Genomic DNA, 17903 nt, shown 5'->3' with positions numbered 1-17903 from the left:
TTTTATTTTAATTTTCATGCCACTCTAGTCAGATTAAAAAGTAAATCCCTGCACACCTCAAAAACATGCAGTAATATACAAACAATGAAAATTTAGCAATCATCAACTTACAGAATTCATCAAATAAGTAGACCTATTGATACAAATTTACTGATTATTATAGCCTAGATATTTAATGAAACAATTAGCATTAAGTGAAAAATTCTATAAAATATTCTGTTGAAAGGTTGTTGATCTTGAATATTTCTCCAAATAAGACTACATCGTATTAATATAAAATGTAGTTTTGTCACTTCCTGATTATTTGTTTGGTTAACTAAATCCATTCTAAATCTTAACTGCCTTATGTAATATATGCCAGTGGAGCAAAATCCTGAGAAAAAGAAAAAGAGCTGAAACTTAATGCCTATCCTGAGAAAATGCTTGACATCTGCTCCAGCTAATGGTATCCTTATTAGTTTCAGTATTTGGAATTTGTTCCTTAAATGTTATTGTTTCAGTAATGATGCATTCCTTTTTCTGTATGCACTGTTCCATTGGACAATGCCATGTGTTGAACAGATAATGCTAACAGCACAGCTGAATCCAGATCTTGTCTGAAACAATCCATTGAGAGTGGGAGGGGCAATATAAATTTGCCAATTTGAAAATATGCCTGTATTCCACTCATGGAATTTTTATAAGTTATTATTTTTAATAAGGAATCAGAATAGCAATATGTAATAGTGTTATCATTCTTTTTAGTGGTTGATTAAGTGTGGCTCAACTTTTAACAAAATAATCCAATATTTTTGGATGGGTAAAACAATAAACTAAGTCTTATCAGATCATGAGGCAATATTTGACAAAGAGCTGGGAAATTGTCGCAATGTCCTGGCCATCATTTATCCTTCAAACAAAACCAGCAAACAACAATCTGATAATTTCTCCCATTTGTGGGAATGTGCTATATCTGACTTGATTGCTGTATTGACCTCCATTACAAAATGGTTGCATTACAAATGTTCTTCATTGGTTGTGAGTTATTTTGGAAAATCCTGAGCATGTGAAAAATTGCCATCGGCTGGCAAGGTCTGTCTTTTTTGAAAGCGACTGAAGAATATTTCTTTTCGGATTTTAATGTTAGTTTCTCAGTCTTCGATAATTAATAAACTTAGTTTCAGAGACAGAATTTCTGAATTTCTGAAAGTTACATTCATGACTTTATCTACTCCAGACTTGATTACTCTCATTCTCGATGGCTTCGGCCTCTGTCCATCATACAATGTAGCTCTGTCTGCATCCTATTCCATACTTGCTCACCCATCAACCCCACGATTTCCATAATTTTCTAAAGCCTTACTTTACAATCCTCACCTTTGCATTTAAATGCAGCTATCACCTCACTCTTCCTTATCTGTTTAATCCCTCATACCCTAAAACGAAATCCTAAACTATCTGTTATGTTGGTTTATTGTTCATTTCCTCATCACTTGCATCATCAACTGTATTCAAGCATTCATCAAGTGTGTTCATGCTCTGAAATTCCTTTCCTCAGTCTCTCTGCCTGTCTCCACTTTGTTATCCTTCTTCTAGCATCTCCTGAATGCATCCATTTGACCATTCCTCCTAAAAACTATTTTTTTGCCTTGGCATTCATTTGTTCTTCCTATTCACCAACATATTAGAACAGTTGTTTTGTACTAACTGGGTTGTGTAAACTCAAGTTGTTATTTGTTGTCATCACTGTTGTTCAGTCACTATCACCTAAGTATCTTTCCATGCCAATTTGTAATTGATTACAGTAATTGGAATGAAGACTTCCCCTTGTTACTCAGTATTAACTAATCATAACAATAACAGGGACATTTTCTGTGTTCGCTACTTAGTCATAGAGTCATACAGCACAGAAACCGAGACTTTGGTCCACCCAGTCCATGCCAAACGTAATCCCAAACAAAAATTATCCCACTTGCCTGCTCCTGGCCCCTATCGCTCCAAACCTTTCCTTTTCATCTACTTATCTTTTAAGTGTTGTAACTGTGCCCACATCCACCACTTCCTCAGGAAGTTCATTCTATACATGAAACACATGCTGCATTAAAAATATTTTCCCTCTTGTCTTTTTAAAATTTCTCTCCTCTCACCTTAGAAATATGCTCCCTCATCTTGAACACCCCCATCTGAGAGAAAAGATACCTACCATTATCCCTATCTATACCCCTTATGATTTTATAAATCTCTATGAGGTCACCTCTCAACCTCTTTTGCTCCGGTGAAAAAAAGTGTGACTAGAATATTGGTGATAGATAATGAGACAATGAAATCTTCTTCTGTTGTTCAAAGAGACTCAAAATACATGAATTTTACAATTAATGTAATATAATTTAAGTTTGTTGAAAGCATCTTGCATGTTAGGATACATAGACATGAAAGAAATATTTAATTGCTTACTTTTGTAAGTGTTTAACGAGAACTCTCAAGGTATCATGGTTAGGTTTAGGAAGCTTTTTCACCAATTCCTTCACACACTGAACACGTTGACTGTAATTGTGATATTCTGTTGGAGAAAAATGACCACAGTTAGATACTGGATGAATACTGTTATCTCTCTTCAGCTGGTCCCCTGCGACACATTTATTGCATTCTGAGACATATGCAGCAGTGACAGCTGAGTAAAGATACTACCGTAACAGAGAAACGGAATGCACTCCTAGTTCTTTTAACTAAACAATTGTTCACTTAATATCAGACATTCATGACAGTGATAGAAGGCATGCATGACCCAGATTACCATCTGAGTTTTCCACAGTTATGTTTCTGAATCTTTAAAATCAAAACACTGAGTCTATTGTAACACTTCAAAATAAAAGAAAAATCTAAAACACAGACTTTTGGAGAACATGGTCAACAGGAATCATTCATTTTAATTTGTTTATTGGATGCAAGATTTGATAAGACTTTAACCTGTTAGTCACAGTCTGAGTCTTAAAAAGAACTGAATGGGAGAAGTGACTGCCAACTACATTACTGTAAATAGACTTAACACATAAAAACTTGAGTGCATCTGTCTATTACCTTAAAGAAGAGTTTAACTGCTTAGTACAGGTTGATACTAAAAATAACAAAATTGGGTCCCCATGTGCTCAGCATTTTTGTGATGTGCCTGGCATTTCCTGGTACTATCTGGCATAGTTACACTGTAAGACTATTCTAACACCTTTTCTGTTAGGAAATTTGTGTATAACTGATTTTGATAGATTTGTCTACATGTGTGTGAAATATTTCAGACCCATGCCTTTCCTGTCCCCCTCCCTGGTCTCGTTGTGTGCACCCTACCCCCACCCCAACGTATCCAAAGGGCTAAGGAAGTAAAATTACCTTCTTAAAGGAAATATCCCCTTTTGCAAAAATAAGAGGAACAAAGGAAAGAGACGATGAGAGTGAAACATCATAGTGAAGAGAAATAATAGCATATTAACTATTAACCCATAGCTCGTGCTGAATTCAAGATGGTTTTTATATTGCAATGTCGCAACATGGGCTGCACAGGATATGTGGACAGAAACTACAATCAGTACAGAAGCTGATATAAATTTAATTGTAATGTCAGCCTCATTATGATAAAAAAAATTAAGATTAGCATAAATCAGACAAACCAGAATAAGTACTAATTCTGATTCAGTTAGCTGATGGAAAAATATGCGTCACACCCCACAAAACCCTTCTCCCCCAAATTCAAAGTATTGTGTTACAGGAGAATAAAAGCAATGCTGTTATCTTAGAAATTCTGCCAAATTACGTGGAGTATTACACATTACTGAAGCAATACTTGTAGGAATAAAAGAAAAGTTATCTTCATATTCTGACAGACTAGGAAGTGGTTATGTTCACTGGCTTTTAAAGTCCACAAATTTTGAGACGAACAACTCTCACTGAAGCAACTTGAAAAACCTTTTTCTCAGCAATGTAGTTAAGAAAGGAATTTGCAAGCTATCTTTCAGCTATGTCAAACAGAAAAGTCGTTTTCTTCTTTATAGTGAAGCTTTTACCAAGAGTTCACAATGCTCATATGTCCATATAATTGAGGTAGCAATAGTGCAAGAAGATGATGAAATGATAGCAGTAAACAGGACAATGCCAAACCAAAGGAGAAGACAAATGATGCAGAGGTACTCTTCTCCAGAGTATACAGGCTGCAGGGCTTTCTCGATAATATCTCAGTTGTGTTTATGGAAGTGATTATTCAATAGAAATGTTATCCATTCATTCTTGTGTACAGTAGGTGCAAGAAACATATTGATTTGTTTTTCATTTAGATGGGACCCAGCCTTTTATCTTTCTTTGCTGTTTCCTCTCTTCCCCTTGCCAGTAGCCAAATATCCACCCTAGTCTAAAACTCCAATTGCTCCAATTACTCCACCAAACCTCCATTTTCCACCTTGAGCTCATTTGTTGTTTATATGCAATCCTATTGCTTCAGCTCATTCCAATTAAAACTTAACCTTCCAACTTCATCTCCAGCTGCCATGCCCTCAGGAATTGTAAATCATTTATTTTCATCAGGCCCATTCAAAACTAGTATCAGCACATCCTCCTCAAACAATCCTTGACCTGTCTGTTTGTCTGATGAGACTTCTCTCCCATCTCCAACCAAAGTTTTATCTCCAAAGTCATTTAAATAAAAAAAATGATATCTACGATAAATAAAAGTGAATAATGGGCCATACCTCAGAAAATGGGACATTAAAGGTCTTCAGTACCTTTTCGACCCCTTAATTAGGATGTTCATTTTTAATTCACTCCTTTATCCCATTAAATTGTTATTTTATTATCTTTCACATTTCAATCAGAGTGAAAAGAACCATATTACATGTATTCTCAGTAGCTGTTTGATGCTAACATTACTGGCAACTTAGTAGCTTCAATAGGAAGGGTTATATATTACTCACTCCACTCCCACAAAACTAACGTAGAAATTTCAATACTAGCCTGGGATTTCTCTTAATTGGTTTCCAGCTGAATTGTCAGCCAACTTAATGCATTTACACTAAAATTACTCTGGGAATCTGATGGAATGACCTTCAAGACCTTTTAAGTCACTTTTACATTTGGCCTCTTCCTGATATAGAGGCTTGGTGGGGATAAAACTGGTGTTAATAACTTTGACAAAATTGAAAGTTTCCATGCTTATGACCATCATAATGACCGTCACAAACATACAAAATGCTGTTAATGTGTGAATGGGTGGTGATGTCATAATGGTATTATTGCTGGAGTGTTAATCCAGAGACCTAGACAATGCTCCAGGGACGTGGGTTTGAATCCTGCCATGGCAGAGAGTGGAATTTGAATCCAATAAAAATCTGGAATTGAGCATCTAATGATAACAATGAATTCATTGCTGATTGTTGGAAAAACCCATCTGGATCACTGGTATCCTTCAGGGAAGGGAGCTGCTATTCTAACCTCGTCTGGCCTACATGTGACTCCAGACCCACAGCAACCTTGTTGACTCTTAACCACCCTGTGGGCAATTAGGAATGGGGCAATAAATTCTGCCTAGCCAGTGTTGCCCTCATTCCGTACATGAATAAAAAAATTTGGAAGATTTAGTTGCTGAAAGCCTGTTTCTCTCTGCAAGCAGCAGTCGTATTTTGAGTGTAAATAACCAAGGATTCTCTCCTAACAGCTCCACCTGAGGTCAGCAGTCTATACATTGACAAGGAGGTTGTAGAGCTTAAATGTAGTCATGGAAAGTGATTTACCATTCATCCCCCAGTAAGCCTAGTTGATCTCAGTTGTTTGTAAAGCAGTTACCTGTTATGTACAGGCATTCATCAAAATCATTTAACCACACAGGTCATTCACGGAAAAGGTACTTTATCTTGATAAGAGATCAGTATGAATTATGGTTTGCAGCTAGGTAGAAAATTCCACTTACTATATACCTTTCTTTGTTATAAATCACCCAGTCACATCATTTTGTTCTTTTACACAAACTTGCTGAGGCTAGTTTTTTAGATAGCATTTTCATGCTTCCTGTAGAACTTCCAACTACTGCATCTAATGGTAAGTACACAATTATTTCTAAAGATGTTACCTCAGCGGGTCACCACTGAGTATTATGAAGTGTTAGTATTACCAAAAGAGAGCATTTTCAGCTTCCTTTTCAGAATGAGAAGAAAGAAGTTTTCACTGTTTAAAGCAACATCATTTCCTTCAAGCAGATTATTCTTTTCTCAGTTTTTAACGGCATCTTTTGAAGTATAAGAAATGAAAGAACAGTATACTACAGTATTCTAATTTCTTGAATTTTCAATCTTTGTTTTCTTTCCAGCGCAGTTAACTGGCAACTCTATTGGCTACCTGACTGGCTGTGCTTTTCCAGCACCACATGTTTTGAATCTGATCTCCAGCATCTGCAGTCCTCACTTTCTCCTGGCAATTATATGTCAACATTAGTAGAAAGAAATAGTTACTTGAGTGATTGTAATGATGTTAACATTGGACTGAAATTGACAGGCTGGTTGGAATTGTAAGCTTCTTTTTTACTGTGAGGCTTTCAAAGAACAATTGTCCTGCTTCCCTCTTTTTGTTTAATTGCTTCATGTGACACTGTTACAACTGAGAGATTAGCACATGATTTACACCAAGATGAATGACCCAGGGATAACCTATCAAAGGATGCAAAGGGTTTACCACTTGTGATTCTGTGCTCTCCTTATCCTTCTAAATGAGAGACTTTGGAACCTCCACTTCCAGTTCTGCATGGTTTGGATAAGGTACCTGAGCTGAGTATGCATTACTGAGTCAAACAGCATGGAAACAGACCCTTTGGTCCAATCTGATCCATGCCAACCAAATTTCCCGCATTAAACACAGCCCACTTGCCTGCGGTTGGCTCATATCCCTCTAAACTTTTTCTAAATATGCATGTATCCAAATGTCTTTTAAATGTTGTATCTGTACTTGCATCTACCACTTTCTCTGGCAGTTCATTCCACATATGAATTACCTTCTGTGTGAAAATGTTGCCCCTTAGTTGCCCTTTAAATTTTTCTCCTCTCATCTTAAAAATATGCCCCCCTGGTTTGAAATTGCTATTCACCTCTCAATGCCCCTCATGATTTTATAAAACTCTGTAAGGTCACTTCTCAACTTCCTATGATCTCGTGAAAAAGGTCCCAGCCTATCCAGCCTCTCCTTATAACTCAAACCCTCCATTCCTGACATCATTCTGGTAAATCTTTTTGAATCATCTCCAATTTAATAATATCTTGCTTAAAGTGGGGTGACCAGAACTGCACACAATACTCCCCCAAACTACTGCACAACCTCATCACAACATCTCAACTTCTGTACTCAATAGTCTGAGCAATGAGGGCAAGCATGCTAAATGCCTTTTTACCCATTATGTCTACCTGTGATACAACTGCCAGAGAACTAGGTACCTGAACTCCTCAGTCTCTCTGTTCAACAACACTCCCCAAGGCCCTACTATTAACTGTATAAATCCTGCTCTTCTTTGTTTTACAAAATGCAAGGAATTGCATTTATCCAAATTAAACTCCAACTGCCACTTCTCAGCCCATTGACCCAATTGATCAAGATACCTTTGTAATCTTAGATAACCTTATTCACTATTAATTATACCACCAATTTTGGTGTCACTCATTAACTTACTAACCATGCCTCCTAAATTCTCATCCAAATCATTGATATAAATGACAAATGCAAGTGGACCCAGCACCAATCCCTGCTAAACACAGCTTGTCAAAGGCCTCCAGTCCAAATATCAACCCTCTACCACCACCCTCTGTCTCCTACTTTCAAGCCAATTTTGTATCCAGTTGGCAAGCTTACCCAGATCCCATGTGATCTAACTTTACTAATTATTCTAGTGTGCAGAACGTTGTCAAAGGCTTTATTAAAGTCCATATAGACAATGCCTATCCCTGTGCTCTCATCAATCTTTTTGGTCACAACCTAAAAAATCTCAATCAAGTTTGTGAGACATAATTCCTCATTCACAAAGCCATGTTGACGATCCCTATTCAATCTTTGCCTTTCTATATGCTTGTAATCTTATCTCTTAGAATCCCCTCCAACAATTCACCCACCACTGATGTCAGACTCACCGGTTTATAGTTCCCAGATGTCTCCTTACAGCCTCTCTTAAATAAAGGCACAACATTAGCCACCCTTCAGTCCTCTGGCACCTATGATCCTATGAACTAATCCTGTTTAATCCAGCAGTTCTGGTTTAAAGAGCTCACACTCTATTGCAGAAAGCTGTACAAATATCAATGTTTTGAAATGTCACACTTTGTCACCTCATGAAAAATCTGTCATATTTTGATGAATTTCTTAATCAACCATTTGTCTCTAACTAACCTTAAAATGTGCCTACTTATAACCATTGCACCCTATGACCTTAAGGGGACAATCCAAGTTATATTTGGTTCCAACTCTGCTGAAGAATATTAGATTATCTGTTTTATCATGGACTATTGACTTCTTTTGAAACAAATGCTGAGACTTACTATGAACAATGTTTATGGGATATCTGCTGTAAACTTTATAAATGGTCTTGTGGATGTAACTGTATTGGGAAGTGGACTAATACCATCAATCCTTGAACACATTGACAGCTTTTAGAAAGATTAATTTTTTGACCTCTTGTAAGACCTGAGCTGAACTAGAACCCAAAAGGTCTGAAGTATTAAGTCTCAGGCTTATAAAGTTATGTGTGTGACATCCAGTAGCACTGAGGTCATATTTGTAAGAAATTTCATAATGATAGGCTTGTTATAGCAGTAACATATTATTCAAAGTTTGGGAGAAGATTTGTAGCTCGGGTGCTCGTTGTTGTGGTTCTGTTCGCCTCCCCTGTCTAGGTGACATCCTCAGTGCTTGGGAGCCTCCTGTGAAGCACTTCTGTGATGTTTCCTCCGACATTTATAGTGATTTGTACCTGCCACTCCGGTTGTCAGTTCCAGCTGTCCGCTGCATGGGCGGTATATTGTGACCAACTAGCCACGAAACGACATGACCACCTATCCTTAGTAGCCACACATGCAGATGACAAGCAACATGAATTCGACTGGGACAACACTACTATTATAGGACAAGCCAAACAAAGAACAGCCACGGAATTCCTAGAGGCATGGCACTCATCCACAGATTCAATCAATAAGCACATCGACCTGGACCCAATATACCGGCCACTGCAGCGGACAGCTGGAACTGACAACCAAAAGCGGCAGAGACAAATCACTATAAATACCAGAGGAAACGTCACAGAAGCGCTTCACAGGAGGCTCCCAAGCACTGAGGATGTCACCTAGACAGGGGACGAAACGTCTGCAACACAAATTTCCAGCTTGGCGAACAGAACCACAACAAGTAACATATTATGTTACTGTGATAAAGATTCATAACAGGTATAATTTTTTGACAATTTGGATTCTAATGTGGAGGAAAGATGAGCTTTGAGTTTTACTTTGAGTTGACTTTTTAGCTTTGAGTTCTATGAATTTCTGACAGCCTCTTATCAATATGTTCAGTGATTGACCACTATAATAAACAAAAAGAAAAATAAACAATATTGTCTATAAAGTCAGATTTCACTCTGGAATCTAACTTGTAGCTTTACAATCAGCTGGGATCATAACAGTACTATATTTGTTGTGTAGTAAAGAGCTTGTATTATGTAAAGCCTTCCATAACCCAGGACATCCCAAAATACTTCACAGACAGTGGAGTAACTTTGAATTGTAGTCACTGTCATATAACACAGGAAACAGTAGCCAACTTACACAATAGGTTCTCACAAGCAGAATTGTAATTATAGTGAGATCATATTCTCTTCATGGTGTTGGTGGAAGGATAAACATTGACTAGAATGCCAGGGAGCACTCCCTTGCTCCACTTCAAAGTGATAGTGTTGTGGAATCTTTTAGATTTACCTGAGAAAACAGATGTTGTCTTGACCTAACACATCTTCCAAAAGATGAGACTGCAGCAATGTCAGCCTGAGTTTTGTGCTTGAGTATCTGAAGTGAAACTTAAACCTACAAACTTATGACTCTTGAGACTAGGACGCTACCACATGGACCAAGTCTAAAACCTTGCATTATACACAATTTACTATGTATTTTTAACAGAACTGACTCTTTATTTTTAACGCAGAATATTTAATTTTATCAGTTAAATGACCCAAGTGAATATAATTGCCCATGGGCAGAATGTAATGATCATGGGTGGCTCAGTGGTTAGCACTACTGCCTCACAGCGCCTGGGATCTGGCTTCGATTCCAGCCTCCGGCGACTGTCTACGTGGAGTTTGCACTTTCTCCCCGTGTCTGCGTGGGTTTCCTCCGGGTGCTCCGGTTTCCTCCCACAGTCCAAAGATGTGCGGGTCAGGTGAATTGGCCATGCTAAATTGCCCGTAGTGTTAGGTGCATTAGAAGGGAGTAGGTGAATGGATTAGTGTGGACGTATTGGGCCGAAGGGCCTGTTTCCGCACTGTAGGTAATCTAACCTAATCATGTGCTCACAATTAAGAATTTGTATTTGACAGTCCTTACAAGAAGGCAACAAAGGAGCTTGTGATGCAGTGGTTAGCATTTCTCCATCTGAGCCAGAAGCTTTGGGTTCAAGTCCTATCCTAGAACTTGATGGCATGGAGAAAGTGCATTCATAATGTGGCCAAACAAGTTGACTCATTCCAACAGATATCAATGGCAGACAGTATGAGTGGGAGAGATTTCTGGACCACTAAAGAATGTTGAAAAGTCTCCATAAACACCTATAGTTCAGACTATAACGTGGCAAACTGCATATTGCCGTAATACTTCAGATTGTCTTTATGGCTTAGTAGATCAACAAAAACAACTGCGATACTTTCATCCATGGTGCTGAACTAACAATTCCACAACGAAAAGATGGTGGCAAAATTCAGCAGATCTAGCAACATATGTGGGAAGAAAGCAGAATTAATGTATCAAGTCCAGTGACTCTTCATCAGAACTATCAGCAGCATGGAAAAAGTGATATTTATGTTGAAGATGAGGTTGGGGGAAGGGTGAGAAAGGGAACAGCTAAGTGGATAGGTGGAGCCAGAACCCAGAGAGAAAGATATGAAAAGGGTGGGTAAACAAGGCTAGGAGAGAAAAGCTGAATACATGATAATGAGAGCTAAGGAGAGAATGGATGAGCTGCATTAAAAGCAACCCACATAATCTGATAATCGGCCTAGGAGTTGGTGAGAATCGATGTCTATGCTAAAAGTAACCTATGTCATAACAGGACTGGGTGTGGGGTGGTTGAAAAATATGAAAGACAGAATTAGGCTCCAAAGCCATTGAACTCAACATTGACTCCTTGTGGTGACACGGTCCCCAAGTGGAAAATGAAATGCTGTTCTTTGAGTTTATGATGAGGCTTGCTGGAACACTGCAGCAGTTCTGCGACAGGAATGTTGGCATGGGAACCTGGTAGTATGTGCTACTGGACGCTTGGGGTCATTTTTGTGGGCAGAATACAGTGGTTCTGCAAAGCAGTCTCACAGTCTACAAGCAGCTAAGATTGATTGAAGTACAGATAAATCACTGCTTCACCAGGAAGGTATGTCTGGGGCCTTGGATAGTGAGAAGGGAGCAGATAAACGGGTTGCTATTCTACCTTCTGTGATTGCGTGGGAAAGTGGTGTGGGAGTGTGAGGTGGTGTTTGGAATGGAGGAGGCGTGTACTAGAATGTTCCGGAGGGAACAGTCTCTGCAGAATAAGAGAGAGTAAGGAAATGTATGTCTGGTTGTGGCATCCTACTGGAGGTGACAAAAATGGTGGCTTATAATCCTTTGTATGCAGACCCTGATGGAATGGAAATTGAGGGGCACATTATCATTGTGGTGAGATGGAAGGGAAGTGGTGAGGGCAAATTATAGAAGATGGGTCAAACATGGCTAAGGGCTCTGTCAACCAAGCAGTGGTTAATCCTCAGTTGAGGAAAAAGATGGACATTTCTGAGCCCCTGCAGAAGGTGGCATCATACAGTGGCAGAAATTCATCTTGTGCTGTAACAGAAAACATGCAGTATTCGATTGGCTGCATGTTGCATGTAGCACCCAATATTTGGTTCGAATATAGTCAAGAGAAGCAAATATCAGGTGATGGGTATAACGGCAAACCTGTCTGATGATTCTCAGTTTGAACCAAATCAATACATATTTTAACGTTTCATCCTCTTCATTGGACCTGGGTTTAAATTCCTTTACTGCAGTCTCATGACTTAATTACTATTTTTAGTTTCTCACTTGCTAGTCAATCAGTTCACAATGAGTGCATGGCATCTTTGTCCACATGTAGTGGAAATAATTATATTGGGATTTTCTAGGAATTAGAAAAGTACGCATTGACATCTTGATGTCTGAAGTACATGCTCTAAATACACAATAAAAAAACACAAACTGAGATGCCAACATCCAAACAAATGAGGAGTAAGATATTGGTTAGAACACAGACAGGAAGTCGGAGGGATAGACACATGGAATTAGAAATTACAAAACTCAGATAAGCTAAGGCTCAGATAAGCTGCTTTTGATTAAAAAAAATTGTGAAATGCATTATCATGTTGAAACACTACAAAGCACCTTACACAATTATTTTTGAGCTATTGCAATGGTTATATTGGCAGACACAGGGTCATTAACTGCTCACAAGATCTAACAAACAACAGTGAGATAAATGATCAGTTATTTATGTTTTATTTTTGGTGGTATATGTTTATGGAGCAATGTTGAAGAACACCAAAGGACAGCTCCCTGATCATCTTTAACTGTGGCTTCCATCACCATAACATCTCCTCTCTCTCCACTGGTTGAGCTCATCTGCTACTAAAAACCTCATTGTTCATATTATAACCATTAGACATAACTTCTCCAATGCTCTACTGGCTGGGCATTCGCATGCACTTCAAAAACCTGAACTCAGTTAAACTTCTGCCACCTTTATCTCTATTTCCAAAATTTCCCAAGTATATCCTGTACATAAAAAGCAGGACAAATCCAACCTGGCCAATTACCGCCCCATCAGTCTTCTCCTGATCATCAATAAAGTGATGGAAGGTGTCATCAACAGTGCTATCAAGCAACATCTGCTTAGGAATAATCTACTCAATGATGTCCAGTCTGGGTTCCACCAGGACCACTCGGCTCCTAACCTCATCACAGCCTTGGCTCAAACATAGACAAAACAGCTGAAATTCGGAGGTGAGGTGAGAGTGATAACCCTTGACATCAAGGCTGCATTCGATCAAGCCTGGGATCCAGAAACCCTGGCAAAACTGGAATCAATGGGAATCTGGGGGCAGACTCTCCGGTGGTTAGAGTCATACCTGACATACAGGATAATGTTAGTGATTGTAGGAGATCAGTCATCTCAGCTTCAGGACATCTCTGCAGGAGTTCCTCAGGGTAATGTCCTAGGCCTGACCATCTTCAGCTGCTTCAGCAATGATCTTCCCTCCATCATAAGGTCAGAAGTAGAAATATTCACTGATGATTGTACAATGTTCAGCACTCTTTGTGACTCCTCAGATACTGAAGCAGTCCATGTCCAAATGCAACAAGATCTGGACAATATCCAGGCATGGGCAGACAAGTGACAAGTAACATTCGCGTTACACTAATATTAATAAGAGACAATTTAACCATCATCCCTTGACATTCAATAGTGTTACCATCACTGAATCCCTCACTATCAACATCCGAGGAGTTATCATTGACCAGAAACTCAACTGACTCAGCACACATACACAGTGGCTACAACAGCAGGTCAGAGGCTAGGAATACTGCAGCAAATAACATACCTCCTGACACCCTGAAGCCTGTTCACCATTTATTACGCACAAGTCAGGAGTAGTGCTGGAATGCTCCCCACTTACCTGGATGAGTGCAGCCCCATCAACACTCAGGAAGCTTCACACCATTCAGGACAAAGCAGCCTGCTTGATTAGCACTACATCAAGAGGAATCTACTTCCTCCACCACCAATGCTCAATAGCAGCCGTGTGTACTATCTACTAAATGCAGTGCAGAAATTCACCAAAGATCCTCACACTGGATATTCCAAACCCATTGTGACTTCCATCTAGAAGGACAAGGGCAGCAGATATATGAGAACATCACCACCTTTGAGTTCCTCTCCAAGCCACTCAGCTTCCTGACTTGGAAATATATCACCGTTACGTCACTGTTGTTTGGTCAAAATCCTGGAATTCTCTCCCTTGGTCAACCCACAGAAGGTGGACTGCAGCGCTTCAGGGAGCAGCTCACTATCACCTTCTCAAGGGCAACTGGGAATGGGCAATAAATGCTGGCCAGCAAGTGATGCCCACATTCCACAAATGAATACCTTTTTAAAAATGTCAATAACCTTGTATACTTGTTACCTATGTTCTCCCTGACCCACTTTTAGCCAACTGTACATCCAGTATTTTCACTGCTCCAGCATTGATAGCCTAAGCCCTAAACTCTGAACTTTCCTCTATAAGCATTGCGAACTCTTTCGCCTCCTTTAAGACATTGCATGAACCGTACCTGCTGAATTGAGTTTCTGATCACCTGAACTAATAACTGCTCATTCAACATGTCTAACTTTGTTTGATAATGCACCTTCAAAAAATTTACTATTCCAAGGATTATGAAATGCAAATTTTTAGTAGTACTTCTACAACACCTACAAGGATAGCCTTTCCCAGCCTATCACTGAAGAATGGGCAGCCATTGAATAAATTGAGGAAAGATATTGTTTGTTGGGTCTCGATCCCACTATACTAATCTGAGATGCACCTGAAACAGGCAGAGCCCCAACATAGCTATTTGAAGTGACATGACCTGCGGGGGTGCTCATTAATTGCTGGTATGATCTCTGGACTTCTGCCAATGAAATAATTGCTAGGCTCATAGGGCAGCCAGAATACGTAAAGTCAAGTCAGATTTTTTTGTGATGGGACTGGTCTAATTAAGATTAGATCCATAACTCATCACTAGAAGTTGACATATAAGCTAAAACATAAGAAACTATGAGATCAGGATACAAACGCTGCCACTTTAGTATCATAAGCCAGGCTGATAGTGGCAGAAGGTCACCTTGTAGGACAGTATTGAATCCATTGCCTGTTATATTTCTGTTTCATTGTAGTCAAGTCTTTTATATTTGTTCTACCACTGTCACAGTTGACTAGAACATAGAACATAGAGAACATAGAACAATACAGCACAGAACAGGCCCTTCGGCCCACGATGTTGTGCCGAACTTCTATCCTAGATTAAGCACCCATCCATGTACCTATCCAAATGCTGCTTAAAGGTCGCCAATGATTCTGACTCTACCACTCCCACGGGCAGCGCATTCCATGCCCCCATCACTCTCTGGGTAAAGAACCCACCCCTGACATCTCCCCTGTACCTTCCACCCTTCACCTTAAATTTATGTCCCCTTGTAACACTCTGTTGTACCCGGGGAAAAAGTTTCTGACTGTCTACTCTATCTATTCCCCTGATTATCTTATAAACCTCTATCAAGTCACCCCCCATCCTTCACCGTTCTAACGAGAAAAGGCCGAGAACTCTCAACCTATCCTCGTACGACCTATTCTCCATTCCAGGCAACATCCTGGTAAATCTTCTCTGCACCCTCTCCAAAGCTTCCACATCTTTCCTAAAGTGAGGCGACCAGAACTGCACACAGTACTCCAAATGTGGCCTAACCAAAGTCCTGTACTGCTGCAACATCACTTCACGACTCTTGAATTCAATCCCTCTGCTAATGAACGATAATACACCATAGGCCTTCTTACAAACTCTATCCACCTGAGTGGCAACTTTCAAAGATCTATGTACATAGACCCCAAGATCCCTCTGTTCCTCCACCTGACTAAGAACCCTACCATTAACCTGTATTCTGCATTCTTATTTGTTCTTCCAAAATGGACAACCTCACACTTAGCAGTGTTGAACTCCATCTGCCACTCCTCAGCCCAGCTCTGCATCATATCTAAGTCCCTTTGCAAACGACAAATGCCCTCCTCACTGTCCACAACTCCACCTATCTTCGTATCATCTGCAAATTTACTGACCCACCCTTCGACTCCCTCATCCAAGTCATTAATAAAAATTACAAACAGCAGAGGACCCAGAACTGATCCCTGCGGAACTCCACTTGTAACTGGGCTCCAGGCTGAATATTTACCATCTACCACCACTCTCTGACTTCGACCGGTTAGCCAGTTTTCTATCCAATTGGCCAAATTTCCCTCTATCCCATGCCTCCTGACTTTCCGCATAAGCCTACCATGGGGAACCTTATCAAATGCCTTACTAAAATCCATGTACACTACATCCACTGCTCTACCCTCATCCACATGCTTGGTCACCTCCTCGAAGAATTCAATAAGACTTGTAAGGCAAGACCTACCCTTCACAAATCCGTGCTGGCTGTCCCTAATCAAGCGGTGTCTTTCCAGATACTCATAAATCCTATCCCTCAGTACCCTTTCCATTACTTTGCCTACCACAGAAGTAGGACTAACTGGCCTGTAATTCCCGGGGTTATCCCTATTTCCTTTTTTGAACAGGGGCACAACATTCGCTACTCTCCAGTCCCCTGGTACCACCCCCGTTGACAGTGAAGACGAGAAGATCATTGCCAACGGTACTGCAATTTCCTCTCTTGCTTCCTGCATAATCCTAGGATATATCCCGTCAGGCCCGGGGGACTTGTCTATCCTCAAGTTGTTCAAAATGTCCAACACATCTTCCTTCCTAACAAGTATCTCTTCTAGCTTACCAGTCCATTTCACACTCTCCTCTTCAACAATACGGTCCCTCTCGTTCGTAAATACTGAAGAGAAGTACTTGTTCAAGACTTCTCCTATCTCTTCCGACTCAATACACAATCTCCCACTACTGTCCTTGATCGGACCTACCCTCGTTCTCGTCATTCTCAGGTTTCTCACATACGCATAAAATGCCTTGGGGTTATCCTTGATCCTATCCGCCAAGGATTTTTCATGCCCTCTCTTAGCTCTCCTAATTCCTTTCTTCAGGTCCCTTCTGGCTATCCTGTATCCCTCCACTGCTCTGTCTGAACCCTGTTTCCTCAACCTTATGTAAGCCTCCTTCTTCCTCTTTACTAGACATTCAACCTCCCTCGTCAACCAAGGCTCCCTCACACGACCATTTCTTTCCTGCCTGATAGGTACATACATATCAAGGACACGTCGTATCTGCTCCTTGAAAAAGTTCCACATTTCCACCACATCCTTCCCTGACAGCCTATGCTCCCAACTTATGCTCCTCAAATCCTGTCTTACAGCATCGTAATTTCCCTTCCCCCAATTGTAAAATCTATCTTGTTGTGCGCACCTATCTCTCTCCATAACCAAGGTGAAAGTCACAGAATTGTGGTCACCATCACCAAAATGTTCACCCACTAACAAGCCCACCACTTGTCCCGGTTCGTTACCGAGTACCAAATCCAATATGGCCTCCCCTCTGGTTGGACAATCTACATACTGAGTTAGAAAAGCTTCCTGGACACACTGCACAAACACCGCCCCATCCAATCTACTTGATCTAAAGAGCTTTCAATCAATATTTGGGAAGTTGAAGTCGCCAATGACTACGACCCTGTGGCTTCTGCACCTTTCCAAAATCTGTTTCCCAATCTGTTTCTCCACATCTCTGCTGCTATTGGGGGGGCTATAGTAAACACCCAACAAGGTGACTGCACCTTCCCTATTTCTGACTTCAGCCCATACTACCTCCACAGGCAGATCCCCCTCAAACTTCCTTTCTGCAGCCATTCTACCATTTCTAATTAGCAATGCCACCCCCCCTCCTTTTTTACCACCCTCC

At 40.2% G+C, this 17903-nt stretch overlaps 1 protein-coding gene across 2 annotated transcripts in view; it reads right to left on the bottom strand.

Moving 5' to 3' along the window:
* Window positions 1–17903, bottom strand: part of arhgap15 (Rho GTPase activating protein 15) — a 753427-nt gene that overhangs the window by 53504 nt on the left and 682020 nt on the right. For both annotated transcript variants that reach the window (XM_072579728.1, XM_072579729.1), the window contains exon 14: window positions 2434–2539. In XM_072579728.1, the coding sequence (XP_072435829.1) occupies window positions 2434–2539 (106 nt within the window). The remainder of the gene's footprint in view (window positions 1–2433; window positions 2540–17903) is intronic.

Source organism: Chiloscyllium punctatum, chromosome 10 (genome assembly GCF_047496795.1).
Source record: "Chiloscyllium punctatum isolate Juve2018m chromosome 10, sChiPun1.3, whole genome shotgun sequence".
In the NCBI taxonomy this organism is placed as follows: domain Eukaryota; kingdom Metazoa; phylum Chordata; class Chondrichthyes; order Orectolobiformes; family Hemiscylliidae; genus Chiloscyllium; species Chiloscyllium punctatum.
Note: the sequence above shows the minus strand (reverse complement) of the source record. Positions and strands in the feature narration are given on the sequence as shown.